The 26931-nt window shown below is 41.7% G+C and overlaps 2 protein-coding genes and 1 long non-coding RNA gene across 4 annotated transcripts; 1 reads left to right on the top strand and 2 right to left on the bottom strand.

Moving 5' to 3' along the window:
* The first annotated feature begins 4188 nt into the window (after positions 1 to 4188).
* On the top strand, positions 4189 to 4528 carry LOC146985288 (uncharacterized). Its single transcript, XR_015035964.1, has 2 exons — positions 4189 to 4323; positions 4373 to 4528. It is a non-coding gene; the product is annotated as an uncharacterized LOC146985288 (long non-coding RNA).
* Positions 4529 to 5660: 1132 nt separating this feature from the next.
* On the bottom strand, positions 5661 to 15371 carry cnot4a (CCR4-NOT transcription complex, subunit 4a). The gene is given in 14 exon segments (XM_085778215.1): positions 5661 to 6020; positions 6022 to 6143; positions 7980 to 8213; positions 8463 to 8960; positions 10350 to 10605; positions 10705 to 10762; positions 10840 to 11043; positions 11140 to 11264; positions 11351 to 11476; positions 11777 to 11878; positions 12226 to 12312; positions 12477 to 12674; positions 13012 to 13234; positions 15132 to 15371. Coding segments are annotated over 13 exon segments (2391 nt in total). The 5' UTR covers positions 13186 to 13234; positions 15132 to 15371; the 3' UTR covers positions 5661 to 5813.
* A 1052-nt stretch (positions 15372 to 16423) lies between these two features.
* LOC146985286 (uncharacterized) lies at positions 16424 to 26210 on the bottom strand. Of its 2 annotated transcripts, XM_085778176.1 has the most exons (20): positions 26196 to 26210; positions 25625 to 25691; positions 22771 to 22847; positions 22571 to 22685; positions 22306 to 22480; positions 21875 to 21986; positions 21385 to 21491; positions 21089 to 21215; positions 20397 to 20517; positions 20151 to 20236; positions 19848 to 19984; positions 19701 to 19760; positions 19550 to 19613; positions 19350 to 19444; positions 19128 to 19256; positions 17849 to 17963; positions 17619 to 17756; positions 17272 to 17438; positions 17092 to 17174; positions 16424 to 16916 (listed from the first exon to the last, which is right to left on the bottom strand). In XM_085778176.1, exons 3-20 carry the CDS (start codon positions 22844 to 22846, stop codon positions 16727 to 16729), a joined length of 2097 nt encoding a protein of 698 aa, XP_085634302.1. In that variant the 5' UTR covers position 22847; positions 25625 to 25691; positions 26196 to 26210; the 3' UTR covers positions 16424 to 16726. The 2 variants fall into 2 exon arrangements, with proteins under 2 accessions (XP_085634302.1, XP_085634301.1); XM_085778175.1 differs by lacking the exons at positions 25625 to 25691; positions 26196 to 26210 and having other exon boundaries at positions 22771 to 22916.
* Positions 26211 to 26931: the final 721 nt, after the last annotated feature.

The raw sequence follows: 26931 nt of genomic DNA, 5'->3' as shown, positions 1-26931 counted from the left end.
TAAAATGACAATAAAGAAACTTTGAACTTTGATCCGAGTCTCTCTCCTTTACCATCATTTTCTGAGTACTCCTTTTGGAGAAAGGCTGTATGGGGGCTCATTCACTCAGATACTGTTTGCCTTATTGAGGTTAAGATGGGCAGGGTAAATACTGATGACTAGTGAACAGCTGCATCTTAGGAAAGCCCAAAGAGAAAATAAAACATACATGGTATGAATCTTTTGAGGTTGCAGTAAAGGACACAGAGACATAGTTGGACATAAACCACTGTCCATGTTGCGCGACATAAAGACCCCATATAGCAGAGCCATTACCTATTGTATGATGATGGAGGAGCATGTCAGTTTTTCTGGCCAGGACACATTAACTGGACTGCTGGTGGAATTTACAGTAAAGGCTTGTGCGGGTCAGCTGAGAGTTGTGCACACTGTAAAAAATATCCACCTCACCGTGGTTGAATCTTTAGATGAGTCTCATCTAAATGTGACTGGTGTCAGTCAGCTTAAACTATTTGTCTCTTTTCTTTCGGTCTTTTTTTTTAATCATTCCATAAAACTACCATCTGTCTCTATCACATTGTATTTGTTCAACATGGTTTTCAATGTTTTAATCAGGACTGAACTGAACATTTATTGATTATTTTACGGATTAATATTATATTATCATTCAATCTGAACATATGATGCGTAACCTAAAGATGTTCAGTTAACAACAATAAAAAGTGAAGGAAAAGAAGTTACCAAACACAGTTTTGGCAACAAAAAAAGACAATTACCAAAATTGCTGATACTATTTCTTTTTCCATCTAACTAAATAATTAACAGTCAAATTATTTCACCTCTGGTTTTGATGGATCAGTTCAACTAAATAACTTGTCAAAGCTGTAATTTTTTGCAGTGCAGGCAGCTGCACTGGTGAGAGAGCTTGTCAAAGGCTGACAAATGGAGAGAGTGCTTTCTGCTGAGAGCAGTCCCTGCAGGTTTCCCATGCAAGCAGCCAGACCAGGGCCTGGAAAAGTCTCAGACAACTCTCTCATTCAAGTGAAAGGGAAAGTGGTCCCACACTGTATATATACATGTATGCATATCCAGCACATTGACATCACCACTACGAGTCTGATGTTTAAGAACACCTCCGTTTTTCCAGCTGTTGTTTAAATTCACATAATTGAACTGGGTTTTGTCAGACAGGACCAGTGAGCAGCCTCAGGGGCCCGTGAGGTCAGGGGCCCGCCACACTGAAGACTCAGGCTCCTTGGCACACACACACTAGAGCTACCCCAGCGGTATGTTGCGACAGTGTGGGAGATTTGTTTCATTTTTCTTATCCTTGACAACGTTCCCTTGCGAGTTGAACAGTTCTGTTCATTCTCTGCATATTTGAAAAAGCTCACATCTCATCTAAAAACAATATAAACTCCTCATTTATCTAATAAAGAAAGCCCTTGAGCCGTCCTTCTGTCTCAAACAAATACAAAACAAACTGTGGAGAGACACACACAATGCCAGCTCCCGTCTAACTCATCAAGTCTCCTGGTTGCAGGTGCTGTGCTGCAGTTTATTGAAGTAAAGGGGAGAGAGGTCCAGAGAAGACATTAGTAAGACTAACAGTCGGGACAATCCCTGTTGTTACCTGCCTCTCAGGCCTCACTTTATATACAGCATTATGCTGCAGTATTCCAGTCAGTGTGGATCTGCTGCTGCAGGAAGCTTCAGCGGCATCTGAGACACCTCAGTCACCTGCAAAATGTCCCTGAAAGAGACGCAAAACGATGACAAACAGTTCACCTGCAGTCCGGGCCGTCTGGGGATGTTGTCTCATAATCCATCCAGGCCAGTGAGTGCACAGAGCCTGGTGGAGCGGCAGCCACTGCAGCTCCACCGTGCCCTCTCCACATGCCCTCCTGCTGTAGCTGCAGTCCTTGAGGAAAGCCAGATTTCAGCAGTTTAACAGACCGAACCCCTGCAGAGGACACGAGTAAGGATTCAGGACTTTTTTTTCCCTCCCTTACTTGTCCTGATGTAACACCTGGCTGTAGTTAAATGCTGCTGGTAGACATTTACTGACCCTTCTGAATTAAATACGAATTTACTGCAGCTTACTCTTGCACACGCGGCGGGGCTTTACCACTAAAAGTTGATTCCCCTCTCTCTATCTATCTATCCCATCTCTTCTGCTTCATCATTCATGCTCTCTTCCCGGTTCCTCCTGATTGCCCTTGATGATAATGAACGTTAATATGCAGTGTCAGCAAAGCAGGTTAATCAATAAACCAATCATTGACAACACTGTCTTTCACAAAGTACTTAGTGATTAAGTCCAGCTTTTTTGCTTTTAGGCCACTTTCAGTCATCAGCGTGTTTCTGCAGCTGAGCAGAAACAAGCCAAACACCGGGGTTATTTTCTAACAGCAGTAGAAAATAAACAGATGCTATTCTTGAATGTGTCAGGCATGCATCATCACAAAGATACCTCCATTATGTTTCAGTGCAGTGTCTGCATGTGTGTGTGTTGGTCCGGGAACACTCTCAGCAGAGCCCCCCCCCCCCCTCCCCTCGCCCCCCTCCTCCTCCTCCTCCTCTGTGCTGCTGCTGACTCATTGTCACAGCCCCTGAATCTGCTGCCTGCCTGCATTATTCACACACACTCACCTTCCTCTGCTGGTGCCTCCTCAGCACCTTGAGCCAGAGAACAGGGAGGGGAGGGGCGGGGGTGTCAACAGCCCCCGCCAAACAGCCCGATGGTGTCTCTTTCAACTACACATCCAGTTTACGAATTACAATCCAGTAGTCAATCAACTGAAAAATAAAAAAATGTTTAGTAGTAATCAGATAATCATTAAGTGGAGTGTGAGCTGAGAAACATCATGTGGATCTGGATTTCAATTATGATATCTTTATATTATGATTTATGATTTAAAGGCAGATTTAGAGTTTCATGCCATCACAAAGAAATCTGCATATAAATAAAAAAATATAAATAAAAGAGGCTCCTTATAACAGATTTAGGTTTTGAATTTCCTCTCAACATTACATCTGTTCAGTGATATTTTTATGCACACCCACACATACCTAGTCACTAATTGGGTTTTTACTTATTAATGGTGCCACTTTGCTAAAATGTTGCCTTAGTTGACCTAGTGCCATAAAAACCTGTAGCCTACAGCCTACAGCTAACAGACTCCATGTGTTCAAGCTACAACACATTGATTTCTACTCACATCAGTGTTCTTTGACCAAACCTTGTATTGGTGGTTTTGTATTTTTAATCACTTAAACATGTTATTTGATTTTTGTTTACATTGTTTCCCCCCCCCCCCCACAATTTCTGTATTTCTTACTTAGTTGTCCCCTCTGCTTTCATTTGTTCATTGAAACTGTGAAATATTTGAAACCACAAAAAAGATGAGCAAAAACATTTTCTTTCTGCACAGCTGGCAGAGGCTGGGAGCACAGTTTTGTCACAGTCACAGACTCTGAAAACCTCTGGACTAAATGTGTTGTTATTGAAGAAAGTCTGATAAATATATTGAGAGGCAGCTGATTCCTAACTGCAGAAACAGTGAAGCAGCGTTGCCTGTGCTCCTCCTTGTGTCTGTCATAAGTCCTACAGGACAAAAAGTCTCTGCTGCAGGTATCTCACTGCTGCATTGGCCGGTGAGAGAGCAGAGCTGCAAACTGAAGGACTGTGATCTGCACACGTGCTGCTGACACTGAAAACTAGGATATCATCTCCCTCTGATCTGCAGAAACTTTCAATCTGCCGACTGAATGAGCCTTGTATGGTAAAATGCGTTTAAATAGTAACCAGAAGGAAAGTCATGTATTTGTATCTGAAAAGCTGTGGCGTCTACCTCGTGTCATTGTGCGTAACCTTGTGCGTTTTTTACTCGACTCAAGTTTGACTGCAGAGCTTCATCACTGACAGATAGGGATCTGCCCCCTAGTGGGAGCTGTTGGAATAAGAACCAGGCAGTAAGACACAGTGACCTCTCTTATAAGATGGGACTGATACAGTACCGTGGTGAGTACTTTGAAGTTTAAATATTCATGAGTGCACATGCTTGAGTCGGGATGGTGGGAACACAACAGCCGACAAACACCAGCTCTGACTTCAGTTTTATTTAAGGTTCATTTTTCCAGACCTGCAGAGGACAGTTCACTTCCTTTTAAGCGCCTCAATGTGTTTTTTTTTTCCTCGCAACATCATGTTAAAACCCACTGTATGACTCTGTGTTGGTTTCTCCTGGATGAGTTTGTTCATTTTTGTGAATACTGTTAAATAGAGAACAGCAGGAGGGGGGGAGGTGGGGGGTGGGGGGGGTGGGTTGGGGTGGGGGTTGATAAGAGAGAGAGAGAGAGAGAAGAGAAGAGAAAGAGAGAGACAGAGCAAACACGGATCAGAATTAAGACTTCAAAAAGAAAAAAGGCGGTGGTCGAAGAGGTCGATCTCAAATCCTAAAGGCTGAGAGCTCCTGAAATCACTACTACAGTACTTGGTATCGTCTTGCAGCACCTTCCTCTGTGACGCACGCTCGCATACAAGTTGCCGAAGTCAAATACAATATTGCATATTTTTTCAGCAATCGTTGACGCTAGACTCCACCCCCTTCCAATCGCTCCAGCTCCTTTCTCTCATCTGTCCAGTTTAAGGCCTCGTTTAAGCCCTCGTTGGGTCAAACAAAGGGACCTGTTTTACCCTTTGGCTACCCTCATTAGTATGTTTTGACATTTCCTCACCCATCTAAGTCATTGTCATGTCTACCTGGTGGCTGTCCGTGTTAGGGCTAGCTACTGTAGGTACCACACAGTGGCACTTTGAGTACGAGTCTAACCCTAGTGCTCAGGATGTGTGCCACGATCTCCCAGAGCCCTGGCTCCCCGCCGTTAGGCAGTGCTCTATCCTCTGATACAGAGGTTCAGCAAAATCCTCCCTCCAGCAGGACGGGGCCAGTGGGAGCCCTCCACTAAAGGGAATGTGGGCCAAGTGGCCTCTCAAGCAGACCATTTGTGTCCCTACCTAACAGGGAGCCCGTGCATAGCCTGTGCCCTCAACTCCCCTGTTGTCATCTGCATTCACTCTCTACTCACCAAATCTCAGCTGCTTTTTTTAACCTTTTTTTATGCATTTTTTTTAAAACCACTCTGAAAAAAGCTAAGTGCCAACCCCTTTTCTTTCTCTCTCTCACCTCGTCTTATTCACAACTCAGCTGTAAGAGTTAACCGTTTCACAGTCTCCTGTTTTAAGTGGGGAGAATGAGGGTCTTTGGGGCAAAGCTTCAAAGAGCAGATTCACAGCTTGCTTCATTCCTCAAAAACTAATCGCGACTTCAACTTTCAAAAAACACAAATGTTGTTCATGCTTACTCATTAGTTACTTTTAAAAAAAGACCTCACTTCAGCTAATTTGTTTCATCACCAGTTTGTGAACTCTCGTGCCACCGCTGGGCGCTTTCGACGCTATACTGTTTCTTGTGCTCTCCTTTAAACAGCAAGCTACACAATTAATCTCCAAGTTACGCCCAGAACTAGGTCTAAGGAGTGGTGATGGTAGCAGACAAAGGGTACTGATAACTCGTGTGCCACAAACAAAAACAAAAACAAATAGGCCTTCGGAGTAGACAAAAAGGAAGGAGGAAGAGAAAAAGAAGAAAGCATGATTGTTACTTTGTTAATAATTTTTCATACTCTGCAGATTGGTGTGTATTGCATTGGGAGGGGCGGGGCGGGGGCGGGGGGAGGGGCAAGGGTACAGGATGAGTGGGTATAAAGTGGTAGTGGGGGAATGGATGGGTGTCTGCTGTAGTCTGTGTTCAGTGGCGGTCCACGGCGGCACTCTGTAGCAGCTCTGTGGCGGGCTGTCCCGGGGGTCTGAAGGCCGTCTGGAAGCCGGGGGGAGGGGAGTGGAACTGGCTGGCGGGGTTGGCTGTGGGAGGGGGCAGGTAGGGAGCCCAGCCGGCGGCTCTGTGGTGGAGGGGGAGGTGGGCGTCCAGGAGGCCGCTGTGGAGGGGCTGGGGGGGGGGCGGGCACCGCTGAGCTGGCCGGGCCGTCCATCTCTGTGAGCGCCTGCAGGGACTTGAGCCAGTGTGGTGGGTTGTCGTCCTGGAGACAGTCTAAACTGCTGCCGGCTGAAGCTGGGATGCCTGAGGGAGGGGGTGGGAGACATATCACATTAGAGATGAGTGATGACACTGAGAGTTGATTTATTAAAAGTCATTATGATTGTCAGGAGTTACTGTTAATATAAACTACCGCTGAGTGACAGATTCACACAGCTGACGTCAGAGCTGAAGATTCATTGATTATCAGAAAATTAATCAGTAAACATTTGATAACTGATTATTTGTTTGAGTACTTATTTAAACAGCAGCTTTGTAAATATGAGGTTTTGCTGCTTTTGTCATATTTCCAATATTGTTGGGTTTTTGACTGCTAATCAGACAAAAACAGAAATTAAATATTTAATTTTCAGCAATATATATCAGTATTATCTGATATTCATTCAGTAAATAATTGGTGGATTCATCTATATGTATATATGATCTCTATATATGGTCCACATCTCTTATGTCTCTCATGTGATGCTGCATCTAAAGGCTCATGGTTTCCATAACTACATGGATGAAAAATATGAGTCAGGGCTCCAGACTAACTTTTTTTTACTAGGAGCACAGTGGCCCCTAACTTCAAATTTAGGGGCACACACCGAAATCGACTTGCAAACTAGATTTTCACATTTCCTCTAATTTTCACTGTATTACTAATAAATAAGTTACTTATAAATAAGATAAATGATAAGATAAATGCAGAAACTATAATGTTTTAAATTCACATTTTATTGTGAAACAGTTTAAATATTGAAAATATAAAGTTAATGTTTAGGCTTCACTGACCAATAACAGAACAAGCAGACACACCACTTGTGGTAAACTCATCCTAGAACAGACTCGTTCTGCAGCACGAGTCAACCTGCTTCGTTGCCTTGTGACGATTTGAGTACCGCTGCTGAGAGCGCGAGCATATTATGGGATGTTTAAGGTTTGTAGCGAGCCGTCGGAAAAAAAATAATGCAGGTGACATTCAGCACACGCGCGCGGGTCGCCGGTCTGTGTGTCTCCTGCTGTGTCACACAGAGCTCTGCTGTGGAAAGACGTCTCCTCCGAGATGTAGAGAAGAGAAACACACATTTCTTTTCACACATTAGCCAATCACAGTGGTCATTAAAAAATCGGCAAATTTACTGGTCGCACATGCGCGAGTAGACGAAAAATTTACTCGCATTGTCTCAAATTTTAGTCACAAAATGCATTATGCGTGTGCACAGTTAATTTCCCATTCTCGGTTTGTCTCTTTTTAATCAATGTCATGTCTTTTTAGACTTTTTAATGTTGATCAGATAAATACAACAAATAAAGAGCTTTTATTCTGGCAGTCAGGAGGATACCATGTTTTCTAGTGGGCATGTGTAGAATGTGTCCACCTCCACGTGCAGACCTCTAAGTATGAACAGAGGAGCGTCCATGGTGATAGGAGAAGTGGACACAATGAACTGACCTGAACAGCTAACAACTAACAACTTTAAGGAGTGATTCGCCTGCTGATATATTTTCAATGTATTTTCTGTCCAATAAAGATAACAAAAGTTATATACATAACTATGAAAACACCATTACAATTTCCCAGGGGCCAAAGTGAAATTTTCACTGGTCCAAAACTCAAATGACAAAATGACTAAATAAGAACTATTTTATGTGGTAAACAAAGTCATTTTTCATAAACAGCTCATTTTTTGGACCAAATGGTTGAAAAATAAAAGCAACCTGAGGGGCTTTAGGAACGTATGATGAGCATTCTCCTTTTTATGTGTTTGTTAAGATCCAGTACATGTGAGAATTTAATTAGAGAATTATTTGGATATTAAAAATGTTATCAATTTCATATCCACTGATATTGATTCATCTATATAATTGAGTTGTTACCTGTGATGATAGCAGGGTCCATCCAACTGGCTGTGCCGTCCCAGCTCAGGCTGTGTGCAATGCCTGCTGGCCCCGCTGGCCCACCAATGTGATTAACACTGTTGGAGGATGAGGAGGACGAGGAGGAAGAGGAGTTTGGGAGACCCCCGAAGTTGATATTGATGTTGGGCAGAAGAGCCCTCAGGCCGTCCTGCCACTCTTTCACATTTAAGCCGTCTATAGAGCCACTGTTTTCTGCAGGAGAGGAGAGACAAACAGATGCGTCAGCTTCTCAGGTGTCTTGATCACAGACTAGTGGCTGACTGCAGAACTGCAGCTACCCAGGTTTTTGTTTTCCTCTCTAAGGTCAATAAAAGTTAATCAAGACACGGATCACAACGCAGCATGGCAGTGTGACACTCAATAATGTTATGTAACACGTCTGATCTCTGTTTTAACATGAACTACATCCACAGGACAGGGAGAGGAGCCACAGGCTGGTACCTGAGATGGGGATCCCTCCCAGCCCTGTGTTGTGCTGAGGGGGCAGATTCAGGTCCAGGAAGTTACTGTGTGAGGCAGCACTGGCTGAGTGGTTCAAGTGTGTGAGGTTATTTCGTGTGGGGACGCCCATCCACGGGTGTCTGGCGGCGGGCTGCTGCTGACTGGCCTGGCTGTTCTGGCTGCCGGGGAAACTGAAGGAGCTGTAGATGGCTCTGTGGTGGAGCTGGGGGAGGCGTGGCAGGCCGCTGGGGAAGTGGTGCGAGGCGGCGCCCGGGTTGAGGGGCGGCAGGCCGGGGCCGTGATTGCTCCCGTGGGAGAAGGGCCCCGGGGACAGGGGACTCTGATCCTGGACCGACAGCTCCTTCTCTATCAGGTCGGCCAGAGCCTTGCGGGTGACGTCGAAAGGATCGAAGCCCAGGTCGTCGTCCTGCTGTTTACTGGACGAGCCGAAGCCGAACGCCGCCTGCCAGTCTGTGGAGGAAGACACTGGTATTGTGTCTGTGGGGAGAGAGCACGGACACAGTTAGAGGAGCTGCCGGAGAAATTCTTTGTCGACAAACAGCCATCAGATTCCTCAGACTTAGATTTAACTTGATCTGCTGCTGCAGAGCTACATCTCCTAACCCTTGTATCTACTTCTTAAAGGGAAACTATGCAAGTCTGGTCGCCTTTCCTCTGTTTTGCTAACCATCCTCTCAGCCATGTGCATTTTTTACAACAAAGCAGGCAAAAAAAATCAATCCATGGAGCGATAGATAACGTTATATAACATATACGATGTTATGACGTGTATATTTGTGTAGTCTTAACAAAAGATTCCGGGTTACGGAGCGCGTCTGTGGGACACTGGGGCGGCGGCCAGGTACTACACTGATGTTTCAAGGTTGGTTTTCAGCCATGAGACGCCAGGTGAAGACAGAGAGCCTCCGTTCTCGCTCGTAACAAGTCACAAGTCATGTAGTTAACTATCACAATTACTCGAGAGCTTTTTAATTAAGTTAAAAATGTAGCATAGCCACGGGAGAAATCCTGCTTAGTTCCTCTTTAAAACGTGTTTGTATTACACCCAATCTTCACTCAAACATGACAAACCACACATGTTATCAGCTCTAAGTCTCTCAGCTCTACCTGTGTGCAGCATGTGGCCCCCTCTCACTGCAGCTGTTGACACAGAAAAGTGTTTTGCACACAAATATATCAAAGGCCTTACAGTCGCTTTTATTGTGAAAAATAAATACTTTTTAAAAAAAAATTACATCCCTACACTGTTTGCCTTGTAACTTTGGTTCACTCATTCTTACACTCATTCTTTTGTCTTGTTATAAAATTTAAAGAGTTACCTTTCAAAGAAGAGCAGGGTTGTGACTGTAATTAAAAGGATCAATACGAGTAACCTTTTTATTTTGGGTACATTATTTTTAGCCTTGTATACCAAAGTAGTGGTGGCTGGCAACAGGCTCTATTCCTCAAACAGTCTCTCGGATCCCTTTCTTTTGAGGATGGATGTCGTCATACAGAGGACCTTTTAAAATCTTAGTAAAAACATCTTTGTGAGCGCTACAGCAGAGCCAGAGATGCGTCATTCAGTAATGACTAATGAGTTACAGCTACATACATTCATGTTGACTAAGATGTTTGACTAATCTGTGGGGCTGCCCTTTGAAGCAGTTTGCTGGTTTTATCATCAAGGGCAATTTACAACATAGGCAGGGAAGCAGGAAATGCTAAAAATGAATTTGACACCACATTTACAGTCAATATTATGGTGCATAATGCCAATAGGCACAGAATTATGAAAACAACTTGATGCTGTGACTTTGTGGCATCATAGTTAGAAAAGTGTGACCATTGTGTATAAGAAATATTTCAGTTAAATCTCCATTTTACCTGACGTGAAGAGGCTCTGTGGTTCAGGGGTCATGGGCCAGTCTGAGCTGCCGCGGGGGGAGCTGGGGAAGGGGGGCAGGCCAGCGGGGAGAGGGTTAGGATGTCTGAAGTTGCTGTTGTCTGAAAAGAGCGACTGGGACTCAGCTGCCGCGCCCTCGAAAGGTGAACGGGCTGTGAGGTCTGACACACTGATGGGCACCACCAGGCTGGGCTTGGTTAAGCCCGGGGGAGGGGAGGGGGAGTCACTGGTGGGTATCTAGAGAGAGAGAGAGGAACAAAAGTTAGGTGGTCCCTCTCAGGTCTGATTCACCATCATTACATGTAAATGAAATAACAGTAGGTGAGGCCAATTTACCTGTTGTGAAGTCTCTCCGTTCACTATACCAATTGATTCTGGAGGTTTGTCACTGGGACTGCAAACACAAAGACAGATTAGATACAGATGTACCAAAAATGATTATTCTTACTTTCCCAGAATGGTTGGTATTACCTGTTACTGTCACAGTTAGAGGAGAAAGGGGACAGAGCAGTGTGCTGACCAGGACCCAGCTCTGTATCTAGCCCATCTGAAGTGAGAACTTCTTGGTCTAGATAGTCTAGCAGCGGAGGGGACTTGCGGTCCTCTGAAAGCCCATTGGCCAGTTTGTTATGCCCTGACAGTGTCGGCCACCCATCTTTACCATTGCCATTGGTTCTGTTACAAAGGAGGGGGAGAATCAAGTTAAGCAAAATAATCAAGACGTACTGTGGATGTAATTGGAGGAAAAGCATAGAAGAACTCAATTACAACCTCTGTGTGGAGTTGGATTTACTCTTTGACTTCTCTGTGCCACATGCCGGAGGTTGTAGAAAGCTAGGGTTAATTTTATAGAGGTCTTGGAGGAGTTTCTGCTCATACTCTTGATGTTTTCCCGCCTAAAAACAGATGACACAAGATGAGACAACTGCCATTTCAAACATTCACAGCCCACACGGGATTAAGTTTCATTCTCAGACTTTACCTGCATCTCCTCTTTAGTAAAGCTAGCCGCTTCATCCCCCAGCTCATGTAGATACATACAATCAGGTTTGGGACACTGCATACTTTTAAGGAAGTAACTGCAGTACTTTGTTGTGCCTAAAGAAGCCTGTAACAAAAACATTTATATGCTGAGTAACATAACATAAAAGAAAATGTGCAAAAGGTCACGTACCTTCCTTTCAATGACTAAGCATAATTCTTTTTTTTCATTTTTCAGTGTAAATTGTTGAAAATAATATGTATATGTTGCATCTTACAAATAGACTGACTTAGAAGCAGAATTTACAGAAAACTGGTCATGTGGCTTTTGTGAAAATGAAAAACAAAAAAAGCCAAAGCCAGACTACACAATGAAAAAAAAAAAAAACCCAACTAAAACTGACACGCACTGTGGTGAACTTCTCACCTTGAGTGTTCTGCCATCAACAACCACATTGTTCACACACTGTATTGCTCTTAGAGCATCTTCAGAGCGGATGTAAGTAACATAAGCGCTGGCACTCGGCCCCTGAAAAAACAGAAGACACATGTCAAAACAGATGCACTGTCACTTCATTATTTGTATCTGGACCTAATTATTTACAAAATGAAACATGAGTAATAAATGTAAAAGATAACTTGAACAAAAATATAGCATGTATAAAAAAACTGATGAAAATGTCTTTGTTGCTAATGCTAACTCTGGTATGGCTTAGAGCTGTGCACTGTCCCTGTCAAAAACCAAGATCTAAAAACATCTGTAACATCTGTTTCACACTGACAGAGAGCAACTGTTCCTCTATTTAAAAACAAATATCGATTAACCTCTGTTAATCAATTACAAATACATCCTGTCAGTTGGATTGAACCTCTCACCTGTGAACCTGCGTAAGATGTGCTATTGTTGATGACCACTTTATGGATTTTCCCAAACCTCCCAAAATACTCTGGTCGTTTTAGGACCTGTGGACACAATGCGAAAAATAACAGTTACACCAGCATCAGAGTGCTCTTTTTTATACTTAGGGTTTGAGGGGTAGGTTGCAATAAGAGACAGTTATATATACATCAGTGAATCACTTCCCATCAAAATGCTTTCAGTTGTCACTAACTGAGTCAGTACATACCTCTGGGTCGGCAAGTCGCTGCGAGAGCCCCACCACAAACACCAGATTTCTCTGGACCACTCTGACACTGGCCAGATGCTTGCGGTTTTCTGTCACCTTCTGCTTCTTCTCGTTCTGTTTCTGCTTCTTTTCATTCTTTATCCTTTGGATCTCCTCCTGTGACAGAGGCTTGTACACAGCCGGGTCCTCTGGGTACGGCTACGCAGAGAAAAAACAAAGAATTTTTTTGTCCATCTTTTGGGGAAAAAAAAGCCTTGCTAGTCTAAATGATGTGTCCTTGTGAAGTATATAGTAACCAAGGCAGTTAGTTGTTAGTGAGGTAGTTAACAGACAACAAACTACTGAGGCTCTACATTTAAACTGATGATGAACTTATACTGAAACAAAACAGCCTGTTTGAAAAGACAGCTGAATTGGTCATTTCCACCCTATTAGTAGTAGACACTCAACATCATCACATCTGCTTTACTGAACACATCACACACACAAATCAACCTCGACTTGTGACTTTATTTGTCTGCTGCGACTCCCTCACCTTTCTACAGGCGGGGCAGAGGCCGTTCTCGTCTGTGCGGATGCGATGCCAACAAAAGCGGCAGATCTGGTAGCCACAGGTGCAGGGGAAGAAGTTGACGTCATCAATCTCCAGCGGCTCCATGCACAGAGGGCACTCCATGGGGTCGTCCTTCATTTCAGGGCTGTGGGACATCCTATGGCGTGGCGAGGGTGAGTGTTGAAGCTGGTCACAGAGCACAGGGCTAAGGAAACAAAAGAGAAGAGCCTGAGTGTGAAAACAATGACAACAAAAACCAAATCTTTCGACTTATTAAACTTGTTGTCCCAAAACATAGCAGGATGGTGCAGCATCTGCAGCAGAGTTTATCACTGCATCGTTCATAAAATCAGACTCAGCACAAACTGAAATATATGTATATAAATATCTTTCATGCAGAGTTTAACCTAGTCAGCAGCAGAGCAAACACTACACTCAGTTACAATGGTTAGTTAAATAGGTATACCACCTTAACACCACTGTTGTCTAATGCAGTACTTTTACTTCAAATGGCAGATACAGTTTTTGATTTCACTTTTTTTTACGGAGGTGTTGATTCAACTTTAGGAGGCTGTAGTTTGTGGTAGTGTTGAGTTGCACGACATTTCTTATATTCTGTCTACTCTATTTATACCATCAAGGGTAGATTAAGTATCCCAAAAAGCTCTAGGTATATTGAAGCTGGAATGATCCGTTGATCATCTGAAAATGTACCTGCTGGTAGGGATACAACTTTCACAGTTTACTGAATATAATCATTTAACCTACAGAATAACAACAGTGAAGCTTGGGTTGATGTTCAGTTATTGTTTTGATTAGCTAATAGTAACAACAGCAAAAAAAATATAGAGTTTGCAATGAAAGATAGGCAGCAAATCCTCACATTGTAGAAGCTGAAGCCTGAGAAGATGAGGCATCTTTCATTTTCAGTTGTACAATGACTGATATTATTTGTCACGTATGTGAACAGTTGCTGACGGTTTGTTTTTAGTGAGTAAATGAGTTATTGTTTCAGATGCAAGAATAATTTGTTCGGTGGCTAGTACATGAAACACAATAATAACTTTTGAATGAAAGCTGACGGTTAAAACAAACACGTATCATTATAGACATCAAAGAGGCCCGGTTTATTGCAGTGCAGCTGAAATATATTGGCCTGATTTAGAGAACTGAGAAATTAATCTACATCCTAAAGCACAAGCTAAAGTCAGCTCTGATGCGGATGTTGTGGTATCTCTCAGAGGATGACAGTACCTTAGTCGACACGTCATGATGGATGTTAAGAGGGAAATTTAGAAAAACTGTTTATTAATGAGCAGACAATCAGTCAAACACCAGCCCGGTTTCTGCGTGACAGTACCGCTGCCATCATAACCCAATGCTGATATATATATATATTTAAAAAATGGCCAGTGTAGAGCAGAACTGGACGGTAACAGGGAAATGCCAACATTACCAGCAGTATTTTGCTCACAAATTCACAGGTAAAACAACGTCACAGCCCAACTCACAGATCCCCGCTGACTAGCTGTGTCGTGTGTGAAGCCAGAGTACCTAGTTAGCCAGGCTGGTAACTTTAGCTGCTCTGTCTGGTGGATCGTACATTATGACAGATGTTATTTGACTAACGCTGGGCTAAGCTAACATTAGCCGCAATTGGGTAAAAGAAGCCGGTCTGACTAAAAAGCGAGTATCCAGGGGGAACTGGTCGTTTAATCACAAAAACACAACAAACTGAGACTAAAACCGACTAGATATTAGTGTTGAACGTTTTTAAAAACGCATGACACAACGTTACGCCTTCTCCTACATATTAACTGACAGCTTGATTCGTGCTAACCGCTAGCCTGCTACATTATCATGAAAACGTACGGTGCGGCCTACACAGGCTAACGCTGCACTGGAGGCAGGTTGTTGGCAACATAAACAACTGACACCGCACTCACGACAGTAACACAGCCCGGATAGTGATGCGGTGAACTCGAGGATGCTGTTGTGTCGGTCTGTGAAGTCGCAACAGACACAGATGTCCTTTAATTACTGATGGAGAACTGGGGCTGGCTAGTCCGGCTAGCAGCCCGGCTAACGCTAGCGTCACTCACCCTGTCCGTATTTAGCTTAGATTCCACTCCGAGGGAGTCGCACCAGGTTGGGCGGAGACTGCGAGCCAATGTGTCTGAAATGTCAAAATTTCTATTAACGGTTACTTAAGAAACCGTAGCTATGTTGGTCTGTTGTTATTGAAAGGCTATAAAGATGTTTTTGCCCCTTTCTTTCCTTGGTATTGTGGAGACAATTTACGCTCAAACCACCATCTTAGCTAGCATTAAAGTTGGGAGGAGGGAATGGGGCAAGTATTCTGTCCCACTGCGCCTGCGCAGACGGTCAGCTTCTTTATGGGACATTGAGTTTTAGGCGTTTCTAAAAATGTGCCGTACTGACGTAAATGAGAGGTTCTTTATTTGAGCATTCACAGACTGTCATGGTTTTAAGGAGCAGCCCACCAGCAAATACACTGTAGTTTGATTCCATCATACTAATTTCATGATGAATTGTTTACAGAGTTATCTCGGCTAAGTTAATATAGTTCCTGACTCCCCACACGCAAATGAAATAGGCTATATGAATATTGAATTTCTCCCCATAACCTGTATGCACATGTAGAACAAAAGCATATATTTATAAATCTTCCTCGAAACTATTAGAAATTGTAACAATTCCATATATTGATATGTCTGCTTAATACGAAAATTAATGTTTATGTTTATGTAGGCCTATGTTTGCTATTGTACACATGTCCATCTCAAAGCCTGTCAGTATATGTCATGTTATTAAAAAAATGGATTCAAAATCGGATACCAGTTTCCCACAATGTAACTATATGTCAACATGTATTGTATATTCATATATTATTAACATGCATGGTCACAACATCTTCAATCATATCTATATTATGATTTTTTTTTGTTAAAAAATGTTTATATTCATATAACCAGAGGTTGTTGTGTGATAAAAAATTTGGGTGACATATACAACACTCTATTTACATTTCAGGGGCTCTTATTCAATCCAATCATTCCTAATAATATCATTAATTAATAATCACACTCTGGACCTGAATGAGCATGTGAATAGATGGGATAACTAACCTATTCATAAGGTGATAAGCTTATTATCTGAGATCCAGGGACAGTTTAGATAATATCAGAGGTCTGGAAAAGTTTTACTTTTTTGCTAGAGTGACTCGTGAATAGCATTGCAACAATAGCCTTTTATTTCATGTAAATCTAATCTATTCTTTTAAGAAACAATGCTGAATAGTTCCACCAGTACAATACAGTTGAACCTGTACTTTTCTGTATTATAGGAAATTAAGCCAGCAGACTACCTTGTAGTATAACCTCACATCATTTGCAAGGAATGTAAACATGAGCTCAAGTAAAAAAGAAAAGAAAAGAAAAACATTTGTTTTTTTGTGTGGTTTTTGCAAGATATCTATTTGAACAATCTAAAACATTGAATAAAAGTTGTATTTATTTGTTTTTTTTTTATGGTGTCTCAACCTTATTTGCTCACAGATTCACACACTTGCTTCACATTAATCCAATCACACACTTTAAGAAACATAACACAACATACCATGTATAAATCATACTTCAAACACATTTCTTGAATAAGAAATCAGCTGTAATTATTTTTAGTCCATCCACCTGAAGCGTGGTTTGGGCCAGTTCTGGACTTTGGTGGGATCCACAAAGTCTAAGTTTAGTGTGGGGGCAATAGGGTGCGGCGATGCCAGGGACAGCCGTGCAGCCAGGAGACCCATTCGAACACAGGTGTCTGTGTGTTGTTGCTGGAGAATCCCTGCTATCAAAGCACCTGCAAGACTGCAGACAGAGTGGGAATCAGTGTCTTTTGTTTGAATTGTTCTGGCACAATTTTGTGAGGAGGGAGAATAGAGGTCATGGGAAATGAGAAGAAGCTGAAACTGTAGCAGCAGAAAGAAAAGGTGTTAAAAAAAAGAGAAATGAAGAGGAAGTGGGTCAAGTAAATTTTTAGCACCTATCCCCTGCTCCTGATACGTTTATTGTGTCCTCTGCAGTCACAGTGAGCGCTGGGTAGTGTACTGCACAAAGCTGTCTTCTCTGAAAAACCAAGTGCAAAAGTTATATTCACATTTTTTCCCCCCTGGAAATCATCATCATCATCTCCACTATCAGTTGGAATATAGACAGCTCTTACCCTCCTCTGTTTTCTTGGCTGCAGGTTGACTGAGCCTGCACTGTGCTCTCCACACAGCAACACACCATGAACCCCGAGAGTCACCACCAGACAGTGGAGATGCTCCAGAAGGGGGCGCGAGAGAGCCATAGCAACGTTCAGCACCTCCTCGAGAGAGCTTGGCAACACTGTCAACCCACAAGACAAAACCACATCCGCAGCTACTCACACGCACAATTTGCATTTTTCACAAGAAACCTAACTTAAATAACTGTGAGTGGAAATGTGTCAGGGTTAAAAAAGGGGAAATGAGTCTACAGCTGAAGCATTAAATACTGTTTTTAGCCTCTGAGTGGACTTTTGTTTACCTTCAGGCGTTTGAATACCCAGTGTTTTGTTCATGGTGCACAACTCCACCAGGTTTGGGGATGAATAGGACAGAGATTTCCAGGCGTCTGAAAGGAAAGGCTTACGAGCCTTTCCTGCATCGGTGGGCTCATACCAAACTGTGACACACAATGATGGAGTTAGATCAAAATCAATGAGAGTTTCCATCCACAATCTTTTGTAATCATTTTACTGTTTTCTCAATGTTTACCATTGATGTTGTGCTTCTTGGCAACATGACACACATAGTTGATGGTGCCCACAGGGATATTTCCATCGAGACACACAAGAGTGGCCGAGGAAAGCTGCTTCTCAAACTGGGATACCTATTAAAAGATATTTAAAGACAATCAAGAAATAGTACTATGTATGTTTATATTTTGAAATACAAGAAAAAATCCGACTTTGTTCAAAGATAGATGCATTAAAAGTAGGTTTGTTCATTGCAGTTTGTAATCACAACATTCAATTTGGGCCCCTCCTCTCAGGTTCAACTGTGTACGCCTCTTGCCCATGACCACCACACATGAGCAGAAGCCCAGTAGGTGATGATTAAGCAGGATTTCTCATGCATAAAAAATCCTACAGACTCTACCTTGAAATACATTTTTTTAATTAAATTGGGTTACAACTTGCAACTAATGGTTATTTGCTTTTAATAAATTGTTTTCATCAATAAAATGATTTAAAAAAAAAACAAAACGTCATATTATGTTGAAAACACAAAGGTATTCAAGTCGTTATGTTTTAAGGACAAAGAAAACCATCAAATATAAGAATCTGAGAGGTTGGAGCAAGCACTCTAACAAACAATGTAATTCCATTGGAGAGTTATATAAGTTATAGAGTTAGATGCTATATAGTTGCATAGTTAGTGAATGTGGGGATCAGAGATTTAAAGATTTCAGGTCCAGATGATTGTGGTTTTTATTTTGAAATGGCATGGCTATCAATAAATGATAGATATATTGCATAATGATGACATATGATCATCCTTGTATGTGCATCATTCCCTGTAAATCCTTTGTCCACTGACAATGAAAATGACTATAAACAGAGGTAACTAACTAATGGGTGTAATCTAATGGAATCAGAACAGCTCCAAACTTAGTACATTTTAAATCTCTATTGAAAACCCACCTCTTCTCCCGGGCTTTTAACCCTTGACCGATTGTTTTATCATTACAGTTTTATTGTATGTTGTGCTTTTATCCAATGTTTTATCCAATGTTTATTTTATTTATTGTGCTTTTATTATTGTGTTTTTATCTGATGTTTAAACTGTAATTGAAATTGTTTTAACTGTAAAGCACTTTGGTTCAAGGTGCTATATAAATAAACTTGACCTTGACCTTGACCTTGACCTAATGTCTCTATCACAACACCATGAATAACATTAGGATGTGTGGTTTGATATGATGAAAGGATGTAAGGATCACGAGCCTGGACTAGTCTGACTTAAAGCAAATGCCTTGGTCAGCAACACTTACATACTGCTCTGTGATTTGGGTGTGAATGTCCATGTCTCCCAGTCCAAGACTCATTTCTCCACTCTCAGCAATAACCACACAGTAAGTGGCCGTGCTGTGCTCTTTGAGCCTGGCCACACCACTTGTGTTCTTAAAGAGATAAGACAAACACAACACTTACACATTTCAGACAAGGGGACTTTAATCGTGCTTAGCCACCGTCAGCTGTTGATACTCACATACCATATGTTTACAGTAGTTTAACACTGCATCACTGTGTGAATCAGCTCCAATAGCTGAGATGAACAGAGGTCTTTGGCCCAACCGACTCAGGGAGTCTTGAAGGACAACACCAAAGAAATGTTTGTCAAGTTGAAACTACTGACGTGAATGTGAATCAACATAATGAGATTTAAAAAAAAAAAACAAAAAAAACAACTCACCAGCGATGTTCCGTCCTACTCCACCAAATGACTGACAGACACTTCCAGGGTTAGTCTGTCCAAACTGAGGGGGCACAAATGTTGTCATATATATACGTATATATAGTTTCACGTGATCTGGGACCGTGTGATGAACACAAGTTAAACTTACCTGTAATGTTTTTGCTTTTGGTTTGGCAATGAAATCCACATTTATTCCACCTATGACAACCTGTAGAAAAAAGAAAAAAAACAGCGCTACATGCACTGTCTTTGACAAAAATTTGGAAAGAAGTTCATCATACGTGTTTAAACTTACAATATCTGACTCTGACTGTGATGGATGTTTTCCAGAATCAGGAGTTTGGTTTTTTAACTTTGTCTCATTCATTTCTTTCGACAGTGCACAGGCTATCTGACTTCCAACTCTAGCATTGTTATGAATGAGAGCAATGTCTTAAGACATGGCAGGTTAAGGACAGTGTGATTTCGCTCAAAGGTAGACATTTAACATTGCAGGACACAGAGACTATCCGTCTATTAGTCATTTTGTGTCTTTGGGATTTGATATGATCACATTCTCTGCATGAGTTCTCAGTCACTCAGATTTTCTGAAGGATACTGGCCTGAAGGGACTTTCCCTCAGTCAACTCGTTGACCTTCTGAAGAATGAACGGTGTCACATCTCTTCCTCTGATACCTTTAGCACTGCGTGAAATCACAGAAACAACAGAAAGTGATCATTTCCCACCTTTGTTGATCACTTTGACATCACCACAATCTTCTGCTCATGTGACTGACCTAATGTCTGACAGACAGAAACGGCCGCTCGCTGTTCAAGCAACACAGCTACAGAGACTTTCTGTACCTTGCCTCTGTCACCGCAGCCTGTATGGCTTGTTCAATCTGCTGGCCTGCAGCTGCATGCTCCTCTGGGATGGGCACCGCTAGCAAGACACCACTTTGAAGACCCAGGGACAGAGCACTCTCTGAAATACATAGAAAACAGACTAATAATAAAAGAGTAATGAGATGAACCAACTGTATAATGGGTACACTGACTTAAAGGGATAGTTCAACATTTTGACAAATTGTCTCATTGGCCATAATCCCTATAGTCTTAGCAGTATGTTCGTTACCTTTAATTGTCAGTGCAAGCTATTTTTAGAATGGTGGACCAGAGCCGCAAGCTGCTGGTGAATGTGCAGGTCAGAACTTGTCCACGAGAGCGTTTTGGAGTTGTTGGATTGTGTATTTGATGAGTTTGATGAGGGAAACCAAGAAATCCCATTAGCCTCTGTGGCGTAGCTCTGAGCAGCTCACGGCACTGCTCCGCCGTTCTAGAAATAGCTTGCAACGACAATTAAAGGTACCAAACCTCTAAGACTATAGGGATTATGGCAATGGGCCAATTTGCCAAAATGTTGAACCTTTAAACATGTTCTGTACCCAGAATGCTATTTGTTACAGTAATATCTGAGCTTGGCATAATTAAGTGATGATAGCCGATGAATCTGTTAGTACAAAGACAAAGATATAGGATACAAAATGCTGATATACCAATGAGTTTTGCGGCCTGTGTGGGGTTGCCGACTTGGCAAGGGGAGGTGAACCCACTTTGCGGAGAGAAGAAAGCTGGAAAATTCTTTGACTTTCCATAAGTGGCCACACAGACACCATGGGTTTCCTGAGTAAAGATACAAAGCAGATGAAACAACCCGTAGTATGACGATTTAAGTCGAAGTCACACATCTCAATCAGTGAGATACAAAAATGTATGATACATAATACATAATTGGCTGTCTAAAGTACACACTAAAATGGGAACAGACTCTATGTGATTTTCACATTCTTACAAGGAATTCAAGGGTGCGCCCAATGTCCAGAATAGATTTGATCCCAGCAGAGACCACAGCAATGGGAGTCCTGCCCAGCTCTGTCAGGTCTGCACTGATGTCCAGACCTGGAGGAATAATCATTTAGTCAGTGGTGACATATGGTAAGGTTTTGTATAACTTTGACTAAAATATTTACATCCTATTCTTCTTCACAAAAACAAACACACAACACATGAAGGCCTCAGAGTGAACTAACTTGTCACCAGGCCTTAAGCAGCCTATCTGTCACATCAAATCCAGACTGAAATGAAATAACAGCTCTGTTCCCTCTCAATAAGACCTCAGTGTAGTTCTGTGTGGCTCAGGTGATCCCTGTACCAGCTCTTACTTGCTGCTATAGGCCAAGACTGCTGAGGGGAATCCCATGATGCAATGAGCACTGTATCCCTCTCTCTGTGTTCATACTAAACTACTTATGATGCATGATGGTTAATGTGTGTCCTCTTACTGTTTTCTCCGTCTCTGTGAACTCCTCCAATGCCTCCTGTGACAAACACAGGGATGCCAGCTCGATGTGCTGCTATCATAGTGGCGGACACTGTTGTTCCTCCAGAGAGCCCCTGAAAAAACAACAGATACATACATGACTGCAAGACCACAATCAATGATCAAGTCAGAAAATCCATGCGGATGATACCAAGGCAGGGTTCATGTGTTGTAGACAGTGACTGATTTGAGTTTCCAGTGGTGGGATGCGATAAAATGTCCCCCCACTCAAAAAAACAAAACAAAAAATAACAAAACTGCTGTGGTGTAAAGATTACCTAGACTTAAGGTCACCTAGACTTTATTATCTAATTTGCATTAGTTCCAGTCAAACTGTCTGCATGCTGTCCTACACAGACGTTCCTATCTGAGGTGAATGTACTGCAGTCTCACTTTGCTGATGACGAATGGAAGATCACGACGGGACACCTTCAGGGAGCTCTTGCATCGGGCAAGGTGGTCTAGCTCCTCTGACGACAGACCGACATGGACTCTGCCTTCTATCACTCCCACTGTGGCTGGAGTTGCTCCTTCAGCTCGTACAATAGACTCCACCTCCTTGGCTGTGCTGCATGAACACATGACATCGGTCAATTATCAACAATTCAAACAATTTGACCTGATCGGTCTGATGAAACATGACAGACAGTGTGGATACCTCAGGTTGTGTGGATAGGGCATGCCATGTGTGATGATAGTGCTCTCGAGTGCAACAACTGGTTTGTTTTCTGCCAGCGCCTGTGATACAGACGGATGAACTCTGAAGAAACTCTCTGAGAGAAGAGATCAGGGTGAGTGTACAATTATTAACACAATTATTATCATTATAATAGAACTTTTCAATAAGGAGATGCATACCATTTCTGCACCATGTGCTCTGATAGGTTGTTCCTCTCCTCAGGATCAGGGCAGAGGCTCTCTTCAACATGTTCATTCTGTTCAGGCGACAGTGCAGTGATTTCAGTTACATAATAAATTAACTGTTTTGAAAGATACAATCTAAATTTCTAACCTGTCTCATACACAGCCCAAAACCGGATCCACAAGTTCAGTTTCCTCAACTGCAGCAACATATATTCTATCAGAGGGAGGTCTTTATCTCTGATTACATTAAAGCAACACTAAGGAACTTTTCAACCTTCATATAATATTTTCATAACTTTTGTGATGGTACATCGACTTACAACAGGTTGAATGACACCTCTGTCATGGCCTGAGGGGGTCTGTATCATTATGGTCTGTATCACCTTCACTGGCACTAAGCAGCTTTGAGGAGCATGGTAGGAACCCAGCTCTCACTTAAGTTTCACTTTCACTTTCACGAGTCACGACGAGGAGGGAGCAGGCAATGCGGCACCTTTCCGTCTGATTGTGTATGTGTGTTTACTGAGAAATGATCCGCTGGTAACAGAAACTTAGTTTGGACGTCTTATGTTAATTTCCATGCACCGGGAGATCAGGATGTTTACGGCGCTACGTGCTAGTGCTCATGGGAGATGGAGTCTTCCTTCAGGCAAAACACTACCGCTTTGGGGCACTGGCGCCGCCAAACTCAACCAAAATTGAAAGTACTGCTTTAAAGTTACTGTATTTCTAAACTTCCTGTAATGGTTTCAAATTAAAAGCCCTCTAGTATTTCAGTGGACAAAAAACTTTATTGCAGCTACAGTTGGCCTCTCTCTTTCACTCCCACTTACCTAAGGTCTGCACTATGAAGCAGGATTTAAGGTTAACAAGGAAACTTAACTTCCAGTTTAACTCTGGGTTTATCTCTGTGGCATCGTACGCTGCCCTGACCTGCTCCAGAGTACAAAAAGGTGGAACTGAAAATCTGTGTCATCATTTCTACAGCATCTTTACGGGAACTGAAGAGTTCACAATAAAGTGACAAATAATTACAGAAAATGATTAATACAATAGTTGAACATATCAGATGTGCCTGCGTCACATGTTAATGATAAAATAGGTCTAAACTGTAAAATACTCTCCTAGGTAGAAGCTTAAATTTTTTTGATGCACTTGTCATATTCAGAACCTAATTTATGCTTCTGACTATCTTGCTCATTATTAACAATTCTGTCTCTATCACATAAAAACACAGCTGGATAGAAAAAACACAAAGTTAACCGAGTCAGCTGAGCTTTTCTGCTAAAGTTAGAGATTAAGGACACACAATGTAAGGTAGAAGATAAGCCAGATAATGTAAAGATATCCTGAGCATGTTGACCTCGATACGAAGGTCAAACCTCTGTTCTCTTCTGCTTGGTGTGTCAGAAAGTTATTGCTTTGCCTCCTTTAGAAATAATGGTGCATGTCATGAAAATAGTTCATTTGCTGTGATTGAAGCAGCACTCAGTGTATTGGACACACTCCTGTCCTTCCCTGCAGGTCCTGAGCTAAACTGCTGAGTAACCTCTCATTTAAATGTTTAATAATCAGGGCATGGATGTAATCACATAAACAAAAACATAAAATAGCAATGGACAAATTCAGAAATCAAATCTTCACAAAGTAACATAAATTAAAGGGATAGTTCACCCAAAATTCAAATTTCACTCATTATCTACTCACCCTCATGTCGTCTAAGAGCTGTGAGAATTTTCAGAGTCCTCCGTCCCTTCTCTGAGTTACGGGGGGGTCCGCGCAGCAGTATTTGTCCATATAATGGTTGTCAATGGATACCAACTTTCTTCGTCCAAAAAGACACACCAAAAAACATCCAAATACCTCCATACTGCTCGTCTGTAATGTCCCTCTGGTATTGAAGCCTCGACATGAGAAATTGTTCCGCCGGTGGAAGAGCAGTGAACTGAGACACTGGGAGCTTCCGCTACAAACAAGCTTAAAATATAGACTTATTTAATTTTTTTCGGAACAATTTCTCATGTCGGGGCTTCAATACAAGAGGGACATTACAGACAAGCAGTATGGAGGTATTTGGATGTTTTTTGGTGTGTCTTTTTGGACGAAGAAAGTTGGTATCCATTGACAACCATTATATGGACAAATACTGCTGCGCGGACCCCCCCGTAACTCAGAGAAGGAACGGAGGACTCTGAAAATTCTCCCAGTTCTTAGTTGACATGAGGGTGAGTAGATAATGAGTGAAATTTGAATTTTGGGTGAACTATCCCTTTAAGGCAAATTCAGCCACAATAACCTACATAGGCTACTTGCATACAGAGGTCCATGAACTGTCCATAGACTGTGTGTGTCTGTCTGTCTTGTCTGACCAGCGGTAGAAATATGACCACTCAGTCAGACAGACTGTAGGGCTGGACCGACGGCCTGGACTGTTGTAGTCAGCTGACACTGATCTTTCAGTGACTTATATTGGTCAATTGTCTTTGACTATTGCAGCCTGTCATTGATTAACTGTGGTTATTGTCTCCTCTGTAGTATTCCAAATAGTACTTGGGAAGTTTATATTCAATTGCTCGATATGTTGACAATTATAGTGTATAGGTAATGCTGGCTTAAGACTGTTAGTCAAATAATAGTTACATTTATGCTCTAATATTTTGATTAAGGTTTAAAAGTAAAATAAACTCTAAAACATGCTGACTCAATCAAAGCCTCATCTATACAAACAATAAGACTGGTTTAGTTCTCCCAGACTCCCTTATTGTCAACAATCTTGGTCGACATTTTTTTTTAAATGAAAACTTACTTGGGGTGTGCTTGTCAAAATGAAGACAATAAATAACATTACCTCAGTCTCTAGGAAGACGAATAAGATCCCCCAACTGTGTCGCACCCCTGCAGTGTGTTTTCTGTGTCTGCAAGGCACAAGCCCTATTCAGCCATTGAGGAGATTTTCTTTGCTTCAGTTAGTTGGCAGTAATTCCCAACAGCCTCCCCTGTTTGGGGCCTCAAAAACTTGCACCCAAATTCCAAAGCTGGGCTCTGTATTGTTGTCTTCTCCTACTTTAGTGCATCAATGCACTAGAGATTATTATCTTAGCAGTTAGTAATTTATAGGACAAAAAGAAAACAAGAAAAAAAAAATGCAATTAACACTGTACAGCTTCTTTGTTCAGACGTTCTAAATTCAACAGCTTAAGTTTTTAATCCAATACTTCATCGAAGACACCGGAAGGATTAGAGAAACTTCAGTAAATGCACAGGCATGTCAAACCATCTGCAAAGCTACATCAATAAACCGTAATGAAATAATCAACATAAAGATGGAGACCAGTTCAGATTTTAAGTTAATTACACATTACATTCAAAACATTGTCTCTACAAACAAGTTTAGTGACACAAAAGAGTTTAGTGCTCACCTTCTCCGGTGCAACAAAAATGCTTGAGACTTTGCTCAGTAGGTTGAACTTTGACCCAAACACTGTTGACACAGCCCACAAGCATCAACCACAGATCCCTGTGGTCTCAACTACTACGAATCGATTCAGTCAGTGGGATTCAACCTGCAACTGGCAAGAAATACTGCATTTTGTGCAAAGCAGATATCTAGGCAAGCAATATTAGGATCAGTGACAAATAAAAAATTATTTATATTATAGTATGCATCAGATTTGTCAAAATGTAGTACATTGTGTATTCATGTTGGGTTTAGGTAATTTAAAATGGCATTTGAAGACCCTGAAAATGTCAAATTGTGTAACCATAAAATAATGATAGATATTTAATGTTATCCACCTACAGTGAATTTAAGTGTACTTATAAAAAGTATACTTTCCTGACATATCTTGACACAAACATTGAATTGAAATTGATTTTTTGCAGTATTTATTAGTGTGAATGCTGGAAGCATTCACAGTATTGTTATTCTGTTCGGCCATTTTGTTTCTTTAAACTTATTATTATTATTAGTGTGAATGCTGGAAGCATTCACAGTATTGTTATTCTGTTCGGCCATTTTGTTTCTTTAAACTTATTATTATTATTATTATTCTGAGTCTTCTTCCCTTTTTCTGTGTTTAACTACTTCTTCATACTTTGTGCTATTTCAACAATTCATATATCAAAACGTGCAGCTTTTTCAGGACATTTATGCTA

This window comes from Trachurus japonicus, chromosome 6 (assembly GCF_045865225.1).
Source record: "Trachurus japonicus isolate A0001 chromosome 6, Traja_1.0".
Lineage (NCBI taxonomy): Eukaryota > Metazoa > Chordata > Actinopteri > Carangiformes > Carangidae > Trachurus > Trachurus japonicus.
Note: the sequence above shows the minus strand (reverse complement) of the source record. Positions and strands in the feature narration are given on the sequence as shown.

What these genes read in the sequence shown, in the direction of transcription:
- LOC146985286 (XM_085778176.1), bottom strand. Translation starts at nt 22,846, where the DNA reads ATGAACATGTTGAAGAGAGCCTCTGCCCTGATCCTGAGGAGAGGAACA. An exon ending in TTCCATTCGTCATCAGCAAA is followed by an intron (nt 21,987 to 22,305) that starts GTGAGACTGCAG and finishes TTGTTTTTTCAG; the next exon opens with GGGCTCTCTGGAGGAACAAC. An exon ending in CACAGTCAGAGTCAGATATT is followed by an intron (nt 19,761 to 19,847) that starts GTAAGTTTAAAC and finishes TTTTTTCTACAG; the next exon opens with GTTGTCATAGGTGGAATAAA.